This window comes from Phaenicophaeus curvirostris, chromosome 20 (assembly GCF_032191515.1).
Source record: "Phaenicophaeus curvirostris isolate KB17595 chromosome 20, BPBGC_Pcur_1.0, whole genome shotgun sequence".
NCBI lineage: Eukaryota > Metazoa > Chordata > Aves > Cuculiformes > Cuculidae > Phaenicophaeus > Phaenicophaeus curvirostris.
Genome location: NC_091411.1, coordinates 8,517,329 through 8,533,397, shown reverse-complemented (window position 1 = coordinate 8,533,397; position 16,069 = coordinate 8,517,329). Strand labels below are relative to the sequence as shown.

The 16,069-nt window shown below is 50.4% G+C and overlaps 1 protein-coding gene across 4 annotated transcripts in view; it reads right to left on the bottom strand.

The window, feature by feature from the left end:
* NTNG2 (netrin G2) overlaps nt 1–15,845 on the bottom strand; it is a 50,278-nt gene extending 34,433 nt beyond the window's left edge. For all 4 annotated transcript variants that reach the window (XM_069873369.1, XM_069873370.1, XM_069873371.1 and 1 more), the window contains exons 1-2: nt 15,737–15,845; nt 12,156–13,239 (exon numbers count right to left, since the gene is read on the bottom strand). In XM_069873369.1, the coding sequence (XP_069729470.1) occupies nt 12,156–12,368 (213 nt within the window). In that variant the 5' untranslated portion in view covers nt 12,369–13,239; nt 15,737–15,845. The remainder of the gene's footprint in view (nt 1–12,155; nt 13,240–15,736) is intronic.
* Between the last annotated feature and the right edge of the window lie 224 nt (nt 15,846–16,069).

Below are 16,069 nucleotides of genomic sequence, written 5' to 3'. Positions count from 1 at the left end.
GCACCTGATCCCTTCTGTCCTGCTAAGGTCCCTGCCGTGGACTGGTGCCACCATGGGTCTCCTGCAGCCTTTTCTTTCTGAACAACCTGAATAATAAGTCATGAGGAGGACCGATGGCTGTGGGAGATGGGATTCTCCTCTCTGTGGTGGGGAGCAGAGGCAAATTCGCTCCAACTCTGCCTTTCCTGTGGCTGCTCTGGCACGTAATCTCACATAAATTTTATTTTGTACCACCAGCTTCTCCTACTCCCTTCCCTATCCAGCACCAGCTTGGATTTGTTTGCTGAGGAGGCTGCAGGATAAAGCTGTAGCGATTGACTCTGCACGTTTGCTTTCCTGCTTCTTTACGCTCAGCCAGGTTCCCCTGATTCGCGCTGGGCTTGAGCCATGGGACTTTGCTTCACCTTCATCCCCTGCTCCAGCTTTCCTGGCTCTGCAGGGGCTTCACAGGGATCTCCATCCCTGTCTCCATCCCGGTTGGGCTGTGGGTTTGCTCTGGTGCTTGTCAGCACTGGGAAATAACCCACAGGGCAGGGAAGATGCTGTCCCCGACCCAGCTCTAGTGACAAGTGCCTTTATCCTCCCCGCTGATAGAGTTAAATCTGTTTTCTGCAACAAATTTATGACAAGGCCACATTGAGTGATGAGCGTTTGGGGAAACATCCTTGGTTTTTCTTCCAATAACCACTCCAGGGCACGAGGCTTTTTCCCAAACAGAATTGCCTTTACCCAGGAGAAAATGCAGGCTCATCCTAACATCGTTACAGGGTATTTTCACTCTTGCAGCTCCTGACCTGAGGGTTCAGCTGCTCTATCTGGATTATGAAAAGACAAGGTGATTTTATGATCAAAAATAACATTTGTGAGTAATTAAATCTCATGCTTCAGGGCATAAACCATAACCTGCCTGTGGCCAGGATGGGACTTCCAGAGAACTGGAAATACTCTCTGACAATTAATTTTCACTCTATTCATGGGCTGGGAGGGATCAGAGGGGTGAAACAACCGTAATTAATTTACAGCGATTATTTCCAACAGCTGGCAAGTGGCAGAACTCACCAGCAGAGATGGCTGGGAGCATGGAGATAATTGAGGAGAAATACAAGGCTTCTCTTGAGCCAAACAGCCCCGTGCCGGCCCTTCCCCGTGAGCTCGGGTGAAGGTCTGTGTCCTCACTCGATGTCCTGGGGAAGTGGGGGGACACCAGGAGCCACGCAGAGCAGCCTGGCTGGGTTCTGCTCCTCTTGCATCAATTACACCGTGCCCCCCGGTGCCCAAGCGGGTTTTCCCTGCAGCAGAGCTGTAACTTGAACCCAGCAAACCTCTAAGAAAATCTTCGTGCTGGTTTGGGATGCCTGTTGGTGTGCAGGGAAGGGTCCCCATCAGGACCAGTGCTGCCGCTTTGACTGCCAAGGTGCTGGGAGAGCTCCGAATGCCAATTTTCCCTTTTCAAAATGAAATGTTAATAGCTTTTTTCAAGATTATGTTTTCTCCACTTATTTTTTTTTAAAAAAAACCCCACCATTTTGGTCAAGCTCCCTGTATTTTAGATAATGCAGAACCTCTCATAGGGCAGAAGATCATTTTCCCTGGGGCTGTCTGTGTGGCTTCTGCCCGTGAGCCGCTCACCAACGCTCCAGCAATCCCCTTGTCCACAAACCCTGCAGGCATTGCTCTCTCCTTTGAGATAACCATCCAAAGACGTGTCTTTAAGCTTCAGTTCAGGGTTATTTCTCAGCTTCACCTCCACAAGGGAAGGGCAGCTCTGGCTGGGAAGCGTCAGGTTCCAGTGCAAGGAGCTTTGTGGAGACCTGGTTGGGTTGGGATGGGTTGGGTTGGGATGAACAGCTCAGGGAGGGCTGGTGAGGTGGTTTGCTTGCTCGTGCGCCCTTTCTCTCGCCGTCTCTCTCCATCCAGCCATCTGGGGCCCTTATTAGGGCAGACACAGTGAAAGGGGAGAAAACCGTCCTCGCTAACAAGCTGTTTGTTGTTTCTGAGCAGGTAAAGGCAGAGCTGGAATGAATTATTAATTGGGTGGAAATGGGGTCCCTCCACAGATCTGCTGCTAATTCTGGCTCAGCCAAATGTCACTCCCTTTGCCTCCCCCGGGGCTGTGGTTTGGGGGATTGATTGCTCCTCCGCTTCCTTCCCCTTCCTCCCAGATTGGAGGTTGTCTGAGTGCAAGGTCACCCCTCGGCATGGGTGTTAGGACTCGCTTTGCCTGCGTGCGGGATTCAGGAGAGTGTGAGTCAGCAGAAACCGGCACCGCCAACTTCGCAGCACGGCTCATAGCGAGCACACGCCAGGACACACTCAGCGAGACATTTTGCTTTGGTTTTTGCCTCTTCCCTTTGGCCTGATACTCATTCACTGAACAGCGCGCCGCTTGTTCGAGGCTCTCGGGCTCCCTTGGGCCTGTCTCTCTGCCAGAGAAAAGATTCAACCTCTACTTGCGGCTGCTCTTCCCCTTCCCCCTCCAGCCTGCTTCTGAATTCGAGAAGCATCTCGTTCGTATTTCATCCTAGCTCAGCACTATGTCCTTCCCTCCATCAGCCATGAGGAAATATCACAGCACCAGACAGGGTCCTGAGGTGGCAGTGTGGGCTCCTATCTCCAAGTGGGGAAACTGAGGCAAGGAGGGGTTTCAGGAGCAGGTCTGGGCTTTACCAGGAGTGTTGGAGACTCCACTTTTCTGAAGCTTTCCCAGGCATGTGTAGCTGGGCAAATAGTGGCTTCTTCACCTAATCTTGACATGAGGGTCAAGGCAGTCTCTGCTTTCCCCTCATGCTGTCTCTGAAACTCTCCTCGTGGACTGCTTAGGACCTCCAGGAAAAGGGTCTGGATGGATCTTTGCACTGTAGATGGTACAACCTCTGCAGGCGGCTGACATCCAGGCAGGAAGCATCCTCTCCACGAAGGGAGGATCTGGAGGGTGATGCTGCCCATCACGTACAAGGACCAACCCAAGTCACCTGCCACCCTCGCAATGCAGCCGGCACCACTCGTGCATGGACACAAATCCCTTCACGCCCACTCTGGCTAAGCCAGAAACAGAAAATCTGGTGACACGGTAAATTCTAATCTCCAGACTGGAATCAGCCCCATCCACAGGTGACCTCTTCAAGAATGGCCACTGATTGCAGGGTGACCTCGGGTCAACGTTTCCATTTCCAAAGCCCCTGGATGGCCAGGCAGCAGCTCGACTTCTGCTGTTGGATCCTCTACCTGGCACCTTGTCCTGACAAATGCACATGCAGCTGATTTGTGAGCGACATAAGGGTTAAGGCTGCCCGGAAAATTCCACTCCTAAGCAGATAATCTGTGCTGGGCACACACACAGTCGCCTGCAGCCCGACCTCCCGTGGAATAATTTTTGAGCAGCTCTTTCTTTGTGAACTGCTAATCCCCCGGTGATCTGCTCGCCCCATCCCTCCTGGTGCCCTGGGCTCACCTCGTGCCCACCTTCTACCTGGGGCTGCACCCCTGCAACTGCTCCTTCTGCAAGTTTGTGGATTACGGGGTGACCTAGAGCCTGAGATCAGAAGCTGATGAACCAGACGCCCCTCAGCAAGAAATCGTGGGCACATGGTCAAAGACGCAGGCGTTTAATCCCATTGACTGCTTTTTAGCTTGTCTCCAGATCTTGGACTTTCTGTACCCAAAAGCTGCAAGCTTTGCTCTTCCCAGGGCACTTCCCCAAAGCTTGTCTACAAATTAAGCTGCTTGGAGCCTGCCATCCCTCCTCTGCTAGATTTTTAAGCCCTCGCATCTTGCTACAGAGACGTATTGGTGTCCGCAGCCCCTAGCAGCAGGGGCACAACAGCAGCAACCTGTGTGCTGGGCTCCGAGTGCATTATTGATTCAGGACTAAGAAAATGCTTAGGAAGTAGGAGAAGTGTCCTGCTCTCTAAAAGCTTGTGTGCCTTGTAAGCTCAATACATGCAGCCTTTGCAGAGAGGCTCGCTACGCTGCTATTAATATTTTATTCTGTAAGAGAGGCCCTGATAGTTTGAATGGGGGAGGGCAGGACGCGGAGGCTGGGGGTGGGAAAGGGGAAGGAGCAGCGGTTCTGCTGCGCTTACATAGGGCTGCAGCTATTCCTTGATGTTTAGTGGGTGAGCATGGCTGGGTGGTCCCCTGAACCCACCCTCCTGCCTCCAGCTAGGGCTTCTGCATCTGCTGCATCAACCACTCTGCTTTTGCTGTTGCGTGAAAAGTCTGTGGCTGCTTTATGGTCTGTTTTAAGGTTAATGTGCCTGGGATGGTGCTGTGCTCAGCCAGGAACGTGCCCTGGCTGCTGCGCGGGGGCTGTCCCTGAGGGCAGGACTGTGACCCTCTCCTTTAGAGCAGCCTCCAGACCTCCTCGATGGCAGAACCACAGAGCTGAAGTAGCCAGCTCGGCCAGGGGATGAGAGTGGCACTGACACAGAGATGGCAGCAGCCACAAAGAGCTCAGTGGCGAGGGAGAGGAGGACCCGTTGCCCATGCTGGAGCATCCAGGAGAACGGATGCTGGTCCTGGGTTACAGGCACGTGGGTGCTGGAGCCAACCAGTAGCGCTCATGCAGCGACCCTGCAGCCGCTCCAGCACCCGTCACCACACTGCTCTAAACACACACAGGAGCTTGTCTTCCATAGAATCATAGAATCACCAGGTTGGAAGAGACCCACCGGATCATCGAGTCCAACCATTCCCATCAATCACTAAACCATGTCCCTCAGCGCCTCATCCACCCGTCCCTTAAACCCCTCCAGGGAAGGTGACTCAACCCCCTCCCTGGGCAGCCTCTGCCAGTGCCCAGTGACCCTTTCCATGAAAAATATTTTCCTAATGTTCAGCCTGAACCTCCCGTGGTGGATGACTTGTCAGAGGCTGGGGATGGGAGGCTGCCGCGTTAGTGGCTTCTGTACCAATGCAGGCAAGCACGACAGGTGAGAGCCAGCTGGGATGTGACCCAGCCTCCTAGCTCTGCATCATTGCATTCCTGCATCCACAGATCTCTTGGACAAGGAGCCTCAGACAGTCCTTTCTCATGGCTGGAGCCTTCTCAGCGACAGCAGACAATAGGAGAAAAACCCCCACAAGCCATAAGCCAAAAGTTTTCCCTAAGCCTGCCCTCTAGCAGCACAGAGCAGATGGAAATGCCAGTGCCAAACGCTGGAGCAGGGCCAGTGCGGTATCGATGCTGCAACGTGCATCCTCTGTGGGTCCTGGCAACCCAGCCTGAAAGATGGGGGCCTCGTTGGGACCTCACAAGACACCTCTGAGGCTGCAGGCACAGGAGAGGATGCCACATCTGCCTGGAGCGAAGGATGGAAGTCCAACTGTTTTTTGTTGGCAGGTCCTAGACAGCATTTACAGTCACTGGCTTCTCCCTGTAGACTTTTCTGGGATGGACACTAAGCATATACACAGCCCATAGTGAAAAATGCCCCTTCGGAGTTTTCCAGCACAGGAACCAGCGCGCTGCACTGAACAGCCCAAATAATGCCTGGGGCATATTGAGCACTGCAGGCTGAGTGCCTGGGGAGGCAGATGCCTTTGAGAGGACAGCAGCTGTGCTGCTCACACCATCTTGGTGGACAACTCCTGCTAAGCAGGTCAGCAACAGCCCACGTGCATAACAGCTCCAGAAAGTCAGAAATTTGGGCTCTGCTAGCCAAGCATCGCTGAGCTGCTGTTGCTCACGCTTGATGGAGCTCACCATCTAGGTCAGAGGAAGAATTCATTAACCTTGGGACCCCCCAGCCATCACTGTGCTGCTGTAAGCTCTGTACCCACCGAGCGGGGACAGTGTGAGATGGGCATGGAGTGACCGCTGGCTCCTCAACACCCTGTGTCCCTCGCTGGTGGGATGTAGGGGTCTGGCTGCTTCAGCTCGGGAGGAAACAGTGAACCTGAAGGTGCTAGGGCCCGTGGTTCTGGTGGGGGTGGAATCAGCTGCTCATATGTGTTGCAGCCCCTTTGTGACTTGAGGTTAAGGAAAGAAGGTTGATGCAAAAGAAGGGGCTGTGGTGCTTGCGCCGTGGACAGTGGTTTTGGCACCGCTTGAGCTTGTTTCCATTTTGTTTCTCCAAAAGCATGGGGTGAACCAGATGCAGAGCTTGGATGGTTCTTGTCAAGGGCATCAGGATTGCTTGCTCTTTGTTGTGCTGCCCCAGAGCATAACTGTGGGGGGAAAAGATGCCATCCAGTGCCACACATGACTTTGAAATCCTGCTGTTGCTGCAGGCAACGCTGCAGCCGAACACTTTAAAATACTGGACTTTCTCTTAGGAAAACCAGATTGTGGTAGCAGAGCACTCCTTCCCATTGAACAGTGCTGTCTGTAGGGAGAATTCCTTTCGAAGTTCAGTGGGAGATTGTATCTATGCTATAGAATACAATATGGATTAAAAAAAAATAAATAGGAAGGACTTGAATCCCTTCAGCTTCAAAAGTTGCTCATGGAAAAGCAATCCATGGAGCTGGTGCGTGAGTGAGTGCAAGGAAGAGCTGCTGTCTTGGCTCTGGCCACGCTCCCCAGCAAGTCTTCGGTTCTCTCCAGCTTTTCCCATCTGGACGCTGCTCTCTTTGAAAAGCAAAGCTTTTCTTAAAAGCAGTTTATCCTTCACTATCTCTTTCAAAATAAGGGTAAACTTACTGCTCACTGTACCAATTAAATCTACTTGACAGCTTGATTTTTATTGCCGTGTCTTTTCCATCAGCAGGTGGAAATGCTCCTTGTTAGAGGAGCATCATCCCACTTTACAACACGATGAATCCCGAACTGGGCATTTAACGAAATTGCTACGGACTGTGAGGGGAAATCCCGTTTGCTCAGCAGTCTCTAATTTAGAGTTGAATTGTATTCTTTCATTTTCTGCAAACCCTCTGCTTTTACAACACCGAGATCCTGCTGCACTCTGGAGTAGCCTCTGTGGTAGGAGAGGAGTAGCGTGTAATTTGCTGGGCAGCTAAGGGTCTGGCCCCAAGGGCAAGGAGCCGTTGATCTTGACTTCAAATAGCAGTCTCTGCAGCAACTCTGATGCTGAGAAATGATTAATGGTGTGAACAAAACCGAAATGCACCAGCCCTTTCTGCCACACTCAAAAGCAATGCCACAAGGGTACAAGGGGTGGATTAGGGAAACCTTCATCCAGATGGAAACGGCAGCAGTTGCCTTTTCCAGGCTCCCCTCAAAGGAAAGGGGAGTATTTTCCAAGTGTTAATTTAATGTACTGGAGGATTCAAGGGGGAAGGGAGGCTGTTAGCGCTTTGTAGATGTGAAAAGAAAGATGCGACTTTCCATCCCCACAACCCTGCCTGAGGAGCAACTTGATAGCAGAGAGTGGATTCCTTGTGCTGCTGAATTTTAGCCTAAACACAAAGTAATTGTCACCAGTGCCATATAGGTCCCAAAAGGAAGGGAAAAAGGGAGCTCTGTCTCCCACCCAAGGATGAGTTTGCAACCAACAGTGAATCATCTTGACTTATTCAAAAGGGAAAAGAACATGTGCTTTTCTTGGAGAGGATTTTTGACTTGTATATGAGCTCCTCTCAGCCCACAGGCTGCCCTTGAACCCTAGAGCATTTTCAAGGCTGAGGAACACTAGTAATTTGCCCCCCTGGTTCTCCTACCTGAAACAAGGCGCAGGGGTAGCACAGGCACCTCCTGTGGGACGTGTGGGCTGGGGAAGGGCTGCAGGCTTTGTCTTTGCTCAGGGTACCAGAAGGGATGAATCCCCCCTTTAACCACCAGATCATGCTGGCTCTTTAAAAATGCGTTTGGAGGAGCATTTCTGAACCAATTCCATTTTCCTTCTTAATTTAAAAACTCTGACGTTAGTTTTAATCATCCCCAAACCCACAATCCTTTCTTTGCACCAAAACAGGGCTATGAAAACATGGTTGGGTAGAGTTGTGTAAGATGGGCTCAGAATGTAGGGAAAAGCGTTGCTGCACACAGAAGTTTTCCTGCTTTTTCTAATTTCAGCAATTGATCTACTAAGAGAAATAGTTCTTTAGTACAAGCCTTATAACCACATGTCATTCAGAAAGGTTTAGCTAAGAATTCAACTAAATATCAAATTTGGCTGAATGTGTAATGAATAAATAAAGCCCTTTCCTTTCATGTACGCACGCCAAAATCTTCAAGTTCTATTAGCTGATGAAACAATGCTGACGCCAAATAAAAATCCCCCTGACCCATCAATATGGGCTAAGAGCTGCATCAAAGAGCATTGTCTGAGCAAGAAATACTGTCTTGACACCTCAGGGGGATGCTGGGGGGAAGGGCCCCTGTCTTGGTGGTGAACTGGGCTCCTTGTGCCACCAGCTGAGCGCAGGAAGGTCTCACCATGGTGTCAAGGAGCAGCAAAGCCATTACCTGAGGGCTGCTGGCTCGCAGAGGGGCTGCTGGCTCGCAGGGAGCCTGCTCTGGACATCTCTCCTGTGTGCCCCACCTCGCTTGTGCTAGAATGATTTGGGAACCCCTTGAGTTGCAAACCCGTTTGGAGCAGGGACTGTGACTTTGGCATTTCCTTGCTCCCCACCCTGTGTGTAAATCACCCACAAAACCTGTATTATTTTATCATGTACGCAAACTGCCAGCACTTGAAAGTGAAATTCTCAAAGGTCCGTGCTTGGTATCAAAGTGCTTCAGCATCATGGAATATTTCAATCCCTGGGAGCACCCTGCCACCCTTTTCCTCCTTGGCAGAGGGGGAAGGCGAAGTAAAGGCACATCTCCTCTCTGCCCCATGCAACCTGAGCAGCTTCACTGTTCCCAGTCGTGCCAGTCCTGCAAACCATTAGAAATCTGTATTTAGCCACTCTGTGCCATGCCCTGGGCGTGATCCGCACCCTTCCCTCAACATGCTTGGTTAAAAGATCTGTTCCCTATTAGTCTTCAGTCATGCTTTTAGATTCATTCAGACTTTTCTTTACTTATCCATCTGTTTTCCTGCTCCCACCACTCCCCCTGCCCTGCCAGGAGGGAAAATACAATTCATTTTCAGGTGACCCTGCCTGAAAGGCATTGACGTGAATAGGAGAAGGTTCAGAAACTGTGGAAAAAGCAACCCCTACGACTTTAACAGGCAGCAAAACACTTCCCAATCAGAAGGGATCAGCCAGATGTGACTCCAATTGCCGTAAAACAGAAAAGACAATTGTTGAAATAATTCCTGCGGTCCTCCAGGCGCCACTTTCTGCAGAACTGAGTGCTGTGCAAAGTTGTTACAACTGAATTGTTCCATCCTGCAGGCTGTGCAATGCTTCCTCGGCACTGGTGCAGCCTCGTAGGAAACACTCGCTGTCCTACAGGGTCCTGACTTTCACCAGGACTCTCCTCCTCTACCTGCCCACAGTGATGCCTCCCAACGGGGCATCATCCAGCTCCCTCTCGCCCGGCTGCCTTAAGCATGAAGGGATGTTTGCGTGTCTTTAATTTTGATTTCGGTTGTCTGAGCAGAGCAGGCATCCTGCCAGGCTGTGCTTAATTCTGAATAACGCTAGTTTAACTGCATGGAGGGTTACCCTGCTGTTTTGAAAGACACCTAAGAAAGCAATATAGTCACCGCAAGAACTTCTCTGCTGGAAAGCCGTGCTCCTACGATAACCCACCTGTTACATAAATATTATTAAAACCTGAAGAGAAAGGATAACAGGACACCAAAAGGCATCGGAGCAGCTTGGCAGGCAAGGAGCTGGGCAGGGTTCATGAAAGCCACCAATCCTCCCCTCTTGCAGCAAGGGCCAGGGCTCCGAGGTTGTAACGATCGGTGGGCAGCGACATTGATTTTTGTCCAGCGCTTCCTTTGCGCAGGGGTAGCAAAACTCCGCTCGCATCCTCTGCGGGCTCCGCTTGCCTCTCTCCGTGTGTCAATAGGTGTCAAGTCACCGCCCAGGACCGGTGATGGAAAGGGTCATGTCTTGCTGATTCCACTTTCTACTGACCATAAGGAGATGCTCAGCAGTAAATGGCCACATGTCATTTTTTTTTTTTTTTACCTTGATGGCCTCCCAGCACCCCTCACTCAAGTCCTTAGGCTGGATGAGAGCCTGGATCTCTCCCCCAGCCATCTTCTATGCTAAGTGCTGGGTGGGCTCCTTGCTCACCTCAGCAGGGCTGCTCTTCATCTGCTTCATTGTTCAAACTCTTTAACCCTCTGCAGAGGGGGAGAAAGGGCCATGACCACAGTGAGGTTTCATAAATCTCTCCCTGAAGTCTAAAAAAATAACTTGCAATGTATTACTCCTGTTCTTAGCTCGATTCTTCATCGGGGCATTGCTCGGGGACGTTGCTGTGAATGCTGGGCTAGGCTGGGGTGAGGCAGGGACAGGAAGGCAAATCCATGTTTTGCGTTTGTGTAACTCCCATTCACGGCCGTACACGGTGTTTGCAAGTGTTACAGCACATGGCAGGCGTACGCTACGAGGAGATACTGCCGGTGCCCAGAATAGAAAGATTTTTAGCTCAGTATTGACTGAATCAAGAGAAGCAGAGAGCTCATTGCAGTTTGTGTCTTTTACTTCCTCGGAGGTCAGTGGAGCTGAAGGCTGGAGCATCCTTAGCCAGAAAGCGTTTGCAAATAGCTGCAGTGAGTGTAGCAGAAAGCAATCTGCTGTTCACCTCTTAATCCGCCTGCAGCCAGGCAGATAAATGGAAATCCAGACTGACCCCTCAATAGTTAAACGTTTTATTTGCAACCTTTGACTTAAGTCTTTCTTTTCAAATGATCTTTTTAAAAGAAAAGCTACTACTTGTTGGGAATTAGTGAAAATATCTTCCCTGCTACTAATGAGACCCCTTGGGCCGTGGAGAATGGGGTAAATAAGTAACGGTGGCATGCTCCAATGGTCATAAATGTTTGGTGTCCCCTGGTATCAAAGCAGCATTTTTCTCTTGCCTTTTCAAGGGATGCCCTGAGCTGCCTGGGCCCGGGCAATTCTCTATGTGTACGTGGATTTTCTAGGTGGGGAACTGAGGCACAGGGTATCTGCGTCTGGGTAATGCTTGCAATAGAAATTGGGAGTCCTCTCCCCTCTTCCACTGACTTAGAGGGAGGAGAACTCTCCTCATTATGGGTAACTGGCTAGTATACTCCTTGTCCAGTGCTCACCCCAGTGGAAACTCTTTCAGCACATACTAGCTTGGTCGCTGCACCTTAAAAATGTACCTAGACCACTCCTGGAAGACGTTTGGGGGAGGGGGCATTACAGCCACACTGTTTCGCTCTTTACTTTGACCCCTGAACTCTTTTTAACAATGTAAAGCCTTGTGAATTATAAATCAAATGTTCCTGCTGAGCTTTGTGGTGCATGGAATGAAATGCAATGATTAATATTTAAGAGAAAATAAGCTAAAGATTTTAACTACAAGGGCAAGCGGCTGTCCAGAGAGTCTTTTCGTGGGGAGGCTGGAAGAGAGGGAGAGCTGTGTTTTCAGGGATTTCAGTGAAACAAGGGCTGTCGGATCACCACCACCCTGCCCCTCGCTCTAACTCATGCTGAGATGATGCGCCCACCTCTGACAAAACCCTGGCACCAGTGCAGCCTTTTGTGATGGGACTGGAGAACACACCCTACGCGCTTTAACAAGAAGAGGGATGTGCTCAGAGCCGCTCAGGTTGTGCGCTTGCTGGGGGCAGAGCTTCTTCAAAATCCAGACCTTACAACCCAAGACCAGGACTTGCCAAGACCCCTCATGCTTCTCCTTACCCTCCCCTCAGCTCCATCCCTGCTTTAGGACTGACCTTTTTGTCGGCACAGCACCAAGATGGGCAGGATAGAATCATAGAATCACCAGGTTGGAAGAGACCCACCGGATCATTTAGTCCAACTATTCCCATCAATGACTAAACCATGTCCCTCAGCACCTCGTCCACCCGTCCCTTAAACCCCTCCAGGGAAAGTGACTCAACCCCCTCCCTGGGCAGCCTGTTCCAGTGCCCAATGACCCTCTCCGTGAAAAATTTTTTCCTAATGTTCAGCCTGAACCTCCCCTGGTGGAGCTTGAGGCCATTCCCTCTCGTCCCATTTTGCAGATGGGGAGACTGAGAGTTCAAGGCAGCAGCCGCTGTTGCCCCCCCAAACCCAAATTTCCTTATAACCTCTGGCCACCTGCAAGCAGACCCTGTTACAAGACATTAAACAAGGAGGGAAACACTTACATGGGTGCAGAATCTCTCCGGCGGGTCCCCACAAGTGATTCCCGCTGGATCCACTCGCACCGTCACATAATCCTTCATCCGCATGGCCTTGGGCTGACAAGCATAAAACTCCCATGACGGTCCGTCATCTGTGGTCACCCAGGACTTGCAAATGTCATACTGTCCCATGACCAAGGGGAGACAGTGCAAGAGGAGAGCAACCAGGTCGAGCATGGCAGCTGCGGCCAAGCGTGGGATCCCTGGGCGAGGGCAGCGCCGAGAGTCCCGAGGAAGGCAGCTACTGGACTAGGGGTTGCTCTCGGGATCAGCATGGAAACTCCTCATCTAAAAATGATCCAGTTGATAACAGGAATGCACGCTGTACTGGGACGTGGAAAGTTTCTCTTGGCACAGAAGCCAAATCACTTGATTGGGAAAGTTTTGGCTGGAGTTGCTGATCAGTGGTCAAAAGTCTTCCTTAACCTCATTTTTTTCCCCCTTTTTAGTGTATGAAAGGGCTTCCAAATCAGCATGAAAATATCTAGAGGTGACTCCAGTCAATCAATAGAAAGATCAAGTTCTGAGTCGCTGATGGAATTTGATAGGAGTAAATTGGAGAGGCTGTGAGATGGTGCTGGATCAGGTTTTCTCAACCTTCTTGTCTGCCGCAAATGCGTCGCTGTGGAAAGTGCCTTAATCTGTGGTTTGCCTTAAATAATTATTGGGGCTTTTGAACGTTAATACATGAAATAAATGTAGCATTTGAACATCAGTACAACTCTGACAAGAGAGACTCTTTGGAGCTACAATTCCTTTCTCCCAGGGGATGGTTCCACCAGCGTAAATGTGTTGGGTGGCAAGAGCCGCGGTGCTCCAGGATGCTGGGTGGTCAGTGGGTTGACAGGAGCAGCGCTGGTCTTGCTGCTTCTCCCTCTGTGTCTTGCAGCAGTGATGAGGCACGCACAGGTGAGGATTTCTGTCTCACTGCCTTGTAGCAACTGAGCTTCAGGTTCCCCAAGCTTTCAGCTGCAAGCCACACTGCTACCTGAGGTGTCCTCTGTCTTTCATGGTCAGGGCAAAGGGAGAGTTCATTAGCAGGCTGCACCTGCAACAAATTGAAAGATAAATTAGCTGGGAGCAAGCAGGGGGGACAGTTGGAACAACAAGACTTGTAGGAACAGGAATCTCCCAGGAGACAGAGCCCTCAGCTGGGCTTCCCAAGTCACAAGCCAGGTTTTTGTAAAAGGGAGATATACAACTTTAATAAAAGGAAATCCATAGTAAGATGCTTAAGGCTCTTCTGCTGTTTGGGAGATGGGAAAGAGCGCTGCCACATTTAGTGTTATCTGGTTTGTAACAGCAGCCGGACAGCAAGAGCTCTAATGGGTCTTCAAATAATATCAAGAAGCAGCTATAGATCATTAGAAGACAGAGTATATGCAGACACAGAGCAGGGACAGACAGACAAATTGATAGTCCTAAGAAGATAAGCAAATAAATAAGACAGCTGGGGAGACAGACACATTGTCCAGCAGCCCCCACATATGATTTATCTGAACAATAACATTTAATAAAAAACAATTTAAAGTCCTAATAACATTTATGGTTCACCTAAAACAAAGAGCAGTGACCTTCCCAGTATTCATTTCAGGTTAGAGCAACATTTCTGCAATTTTGTTGTCTTTCCAGCAGAGCTATAAAAATCTTCAGTAATTACAAAACAAAATGACAAAGAACTAGAAAAAAAAGTCCAACCCTGTCTCAGTATTAGACCCAGGAGGGAGATCTCATAAGAGAAGGTGGGAGGCATGTACCCAGAGCACAAATTTAGCTCTGAATAATTCACTTTATATTTGATTCCCCAACTTTTCTTCCACAATTTAGGGATGTTTGCTTCAGCAGAATGTTTAGTATTTGCTTTTTCATAAAGCTCAGTTACTAAAGCTCAGAAACTCCAGGTTAACGGATGCATTGATCCATGCTTGGGGGCTTCACATCGCTGTGCTATCATCTCCCTTTCCCCCCTTTTTGCTTGAAGGATTGCTGATGGAGATGAATGAGTACAGAAAAAGAGAAGCTGCCTCTCATGCTTCATCACCAGCTCTCAAAGAAGAATCTATTGTAGCTGTGTTGGACTTGAATAAACTCCCGAAGAAAGAATAGACGGGCTGCTATTTTTACATTATGAGTAAACGTAGCACAAATAATAAACCGGCGTGACACAGTGTTTGTAAGTCCCGCTGGCATCAGAGCTGTCTTTTCAGTTATAATAAATCAGTTCCTAATTATTACATCAAACTGGTCACAGCCAAGTGCTGAATAACAGCGGAGAGCGTGAGACTCCAGTGTTGTAGAGAAAACAAGCCAGGTAGTTTTAATGAGGACTTTGGTGCTGTTAAGTTTATGGATCTATTTTCATAGCCTTAACAATTCTATTTTGCACTTGAATGGCAGTCAGGAGGGAAAGTTAAAAAAAACCCAGGAAGAAAGGATCTGTAATGTCTATTGGCTTCTTGTTATGCTAGTTAAATATCATAGATGCCCAGGGAAATAAGAATTTGCTGGGAAAACGTATATATTGTCAGTCAATCAGCCAGGCGTGCGGGTTCCCTGCGAAGTCTGCGATGCAACACTTCGCTCTTGCAGCCCCTCTGCACAGAGAGTTGCACAATTTTGCTCTAAAACCAGCCAGCAGACTGTAAATGGGGAGCAGGACTCTCCGAATTACAAGTTTTGCCTTGCTCGATTCGGTTTGGTCCTTCAGAAAATAATTCTTCCCCTGCTACTATTAAAGAAACTGCAGCTCCTGGGAACAAATGGAATCGATGCTCTTTGTTTTCTTTGAAAAGTGCTCAGCAGTCGCTGGGGACTGATAGCCACAGTATTAAAAACACGCAATTAGATCGTGTCTTGACTTAGCCGGATTCTTCTTTAATTATTATTATTATTATTGGATGAACACCCTATTGAAATAAAGAGGCAACGCTGAGCAACAACTGAGAATCAAGTCCAGAAAGTGAACTCGAGGAGGGAGTTTTCCATTTCCTTACAGAAGCGCTGCCTTCAGAGCAAACCCCAACCGCTCTCCCTCCCTCCACTGGTCAAGAAGGAGTTTTTTCTCCTCTTTTCCACGCCGATCACCCCTTGCCTTGAAAAGCAAAGTCCGGGGGTGCCGGCTCCGCACCCTCCGGGCAGCATCGCTGGGTTCCCAGCGGGCAAGCGCATCCCTCGCTTCTCCTCCAGGCACCACCCGGTGCTTCTCCCTCCCCAGCCCCGGGTTGTTTTACCCCAAAAAGGAGTTCGGGGGAAGGCGAGGGATGTGCTCAAAGTGAGCATCGCGGGAGCCGTCCCGCTGCGGCTGCCCAACTCCGGAGAGAGGGGGAAAAACCGAATCCCTGCGGGTGCAGAGAAGGAGAAAACATAAATCCCACCCCGGTGCCGCTCCTGGAATGAAGGAGGGAGCCTCGGAGCGACTCCCGGGGCGAGGGAAGCGGGGGGGGGGGGGGGAACCCGCTAGGAGATGGGGACGGAGGGAGGATGCTGGCAGCGGTCCCCCAGCCACCCCCCAGCCTCTCCCGGGGCTCGGCGCTGCGGGTCCTTACCGGGAGCGAGCTCTGCGGTGCGGGGCTCCCGGCGGAGCAGAGAACTTCGGGGCGGGGGGGATCCCCTCCTATATCCCCCCCTGTCCCCCCCCCCCCCTTCCCCAGCCCTTCGGCAGCCGCTGCGCCGCCGGCCCCCAAGGGCAGATGGCCGGGGGAGCTTTGTGCAATCCCCGGCTCCCCTCGCAAGTTAATGCCGAGGCTGAAATCCCTTTTGCTCTCACTTTCAATCACAATCGGAGCTTTTATCTCCGTGCCTGATCCCGGCTGCGTAACTTCCTCTGTGCCGCTTTAGCACACACCATCCCACCAGCGAGCAATGTGCTTCTTAAAGGT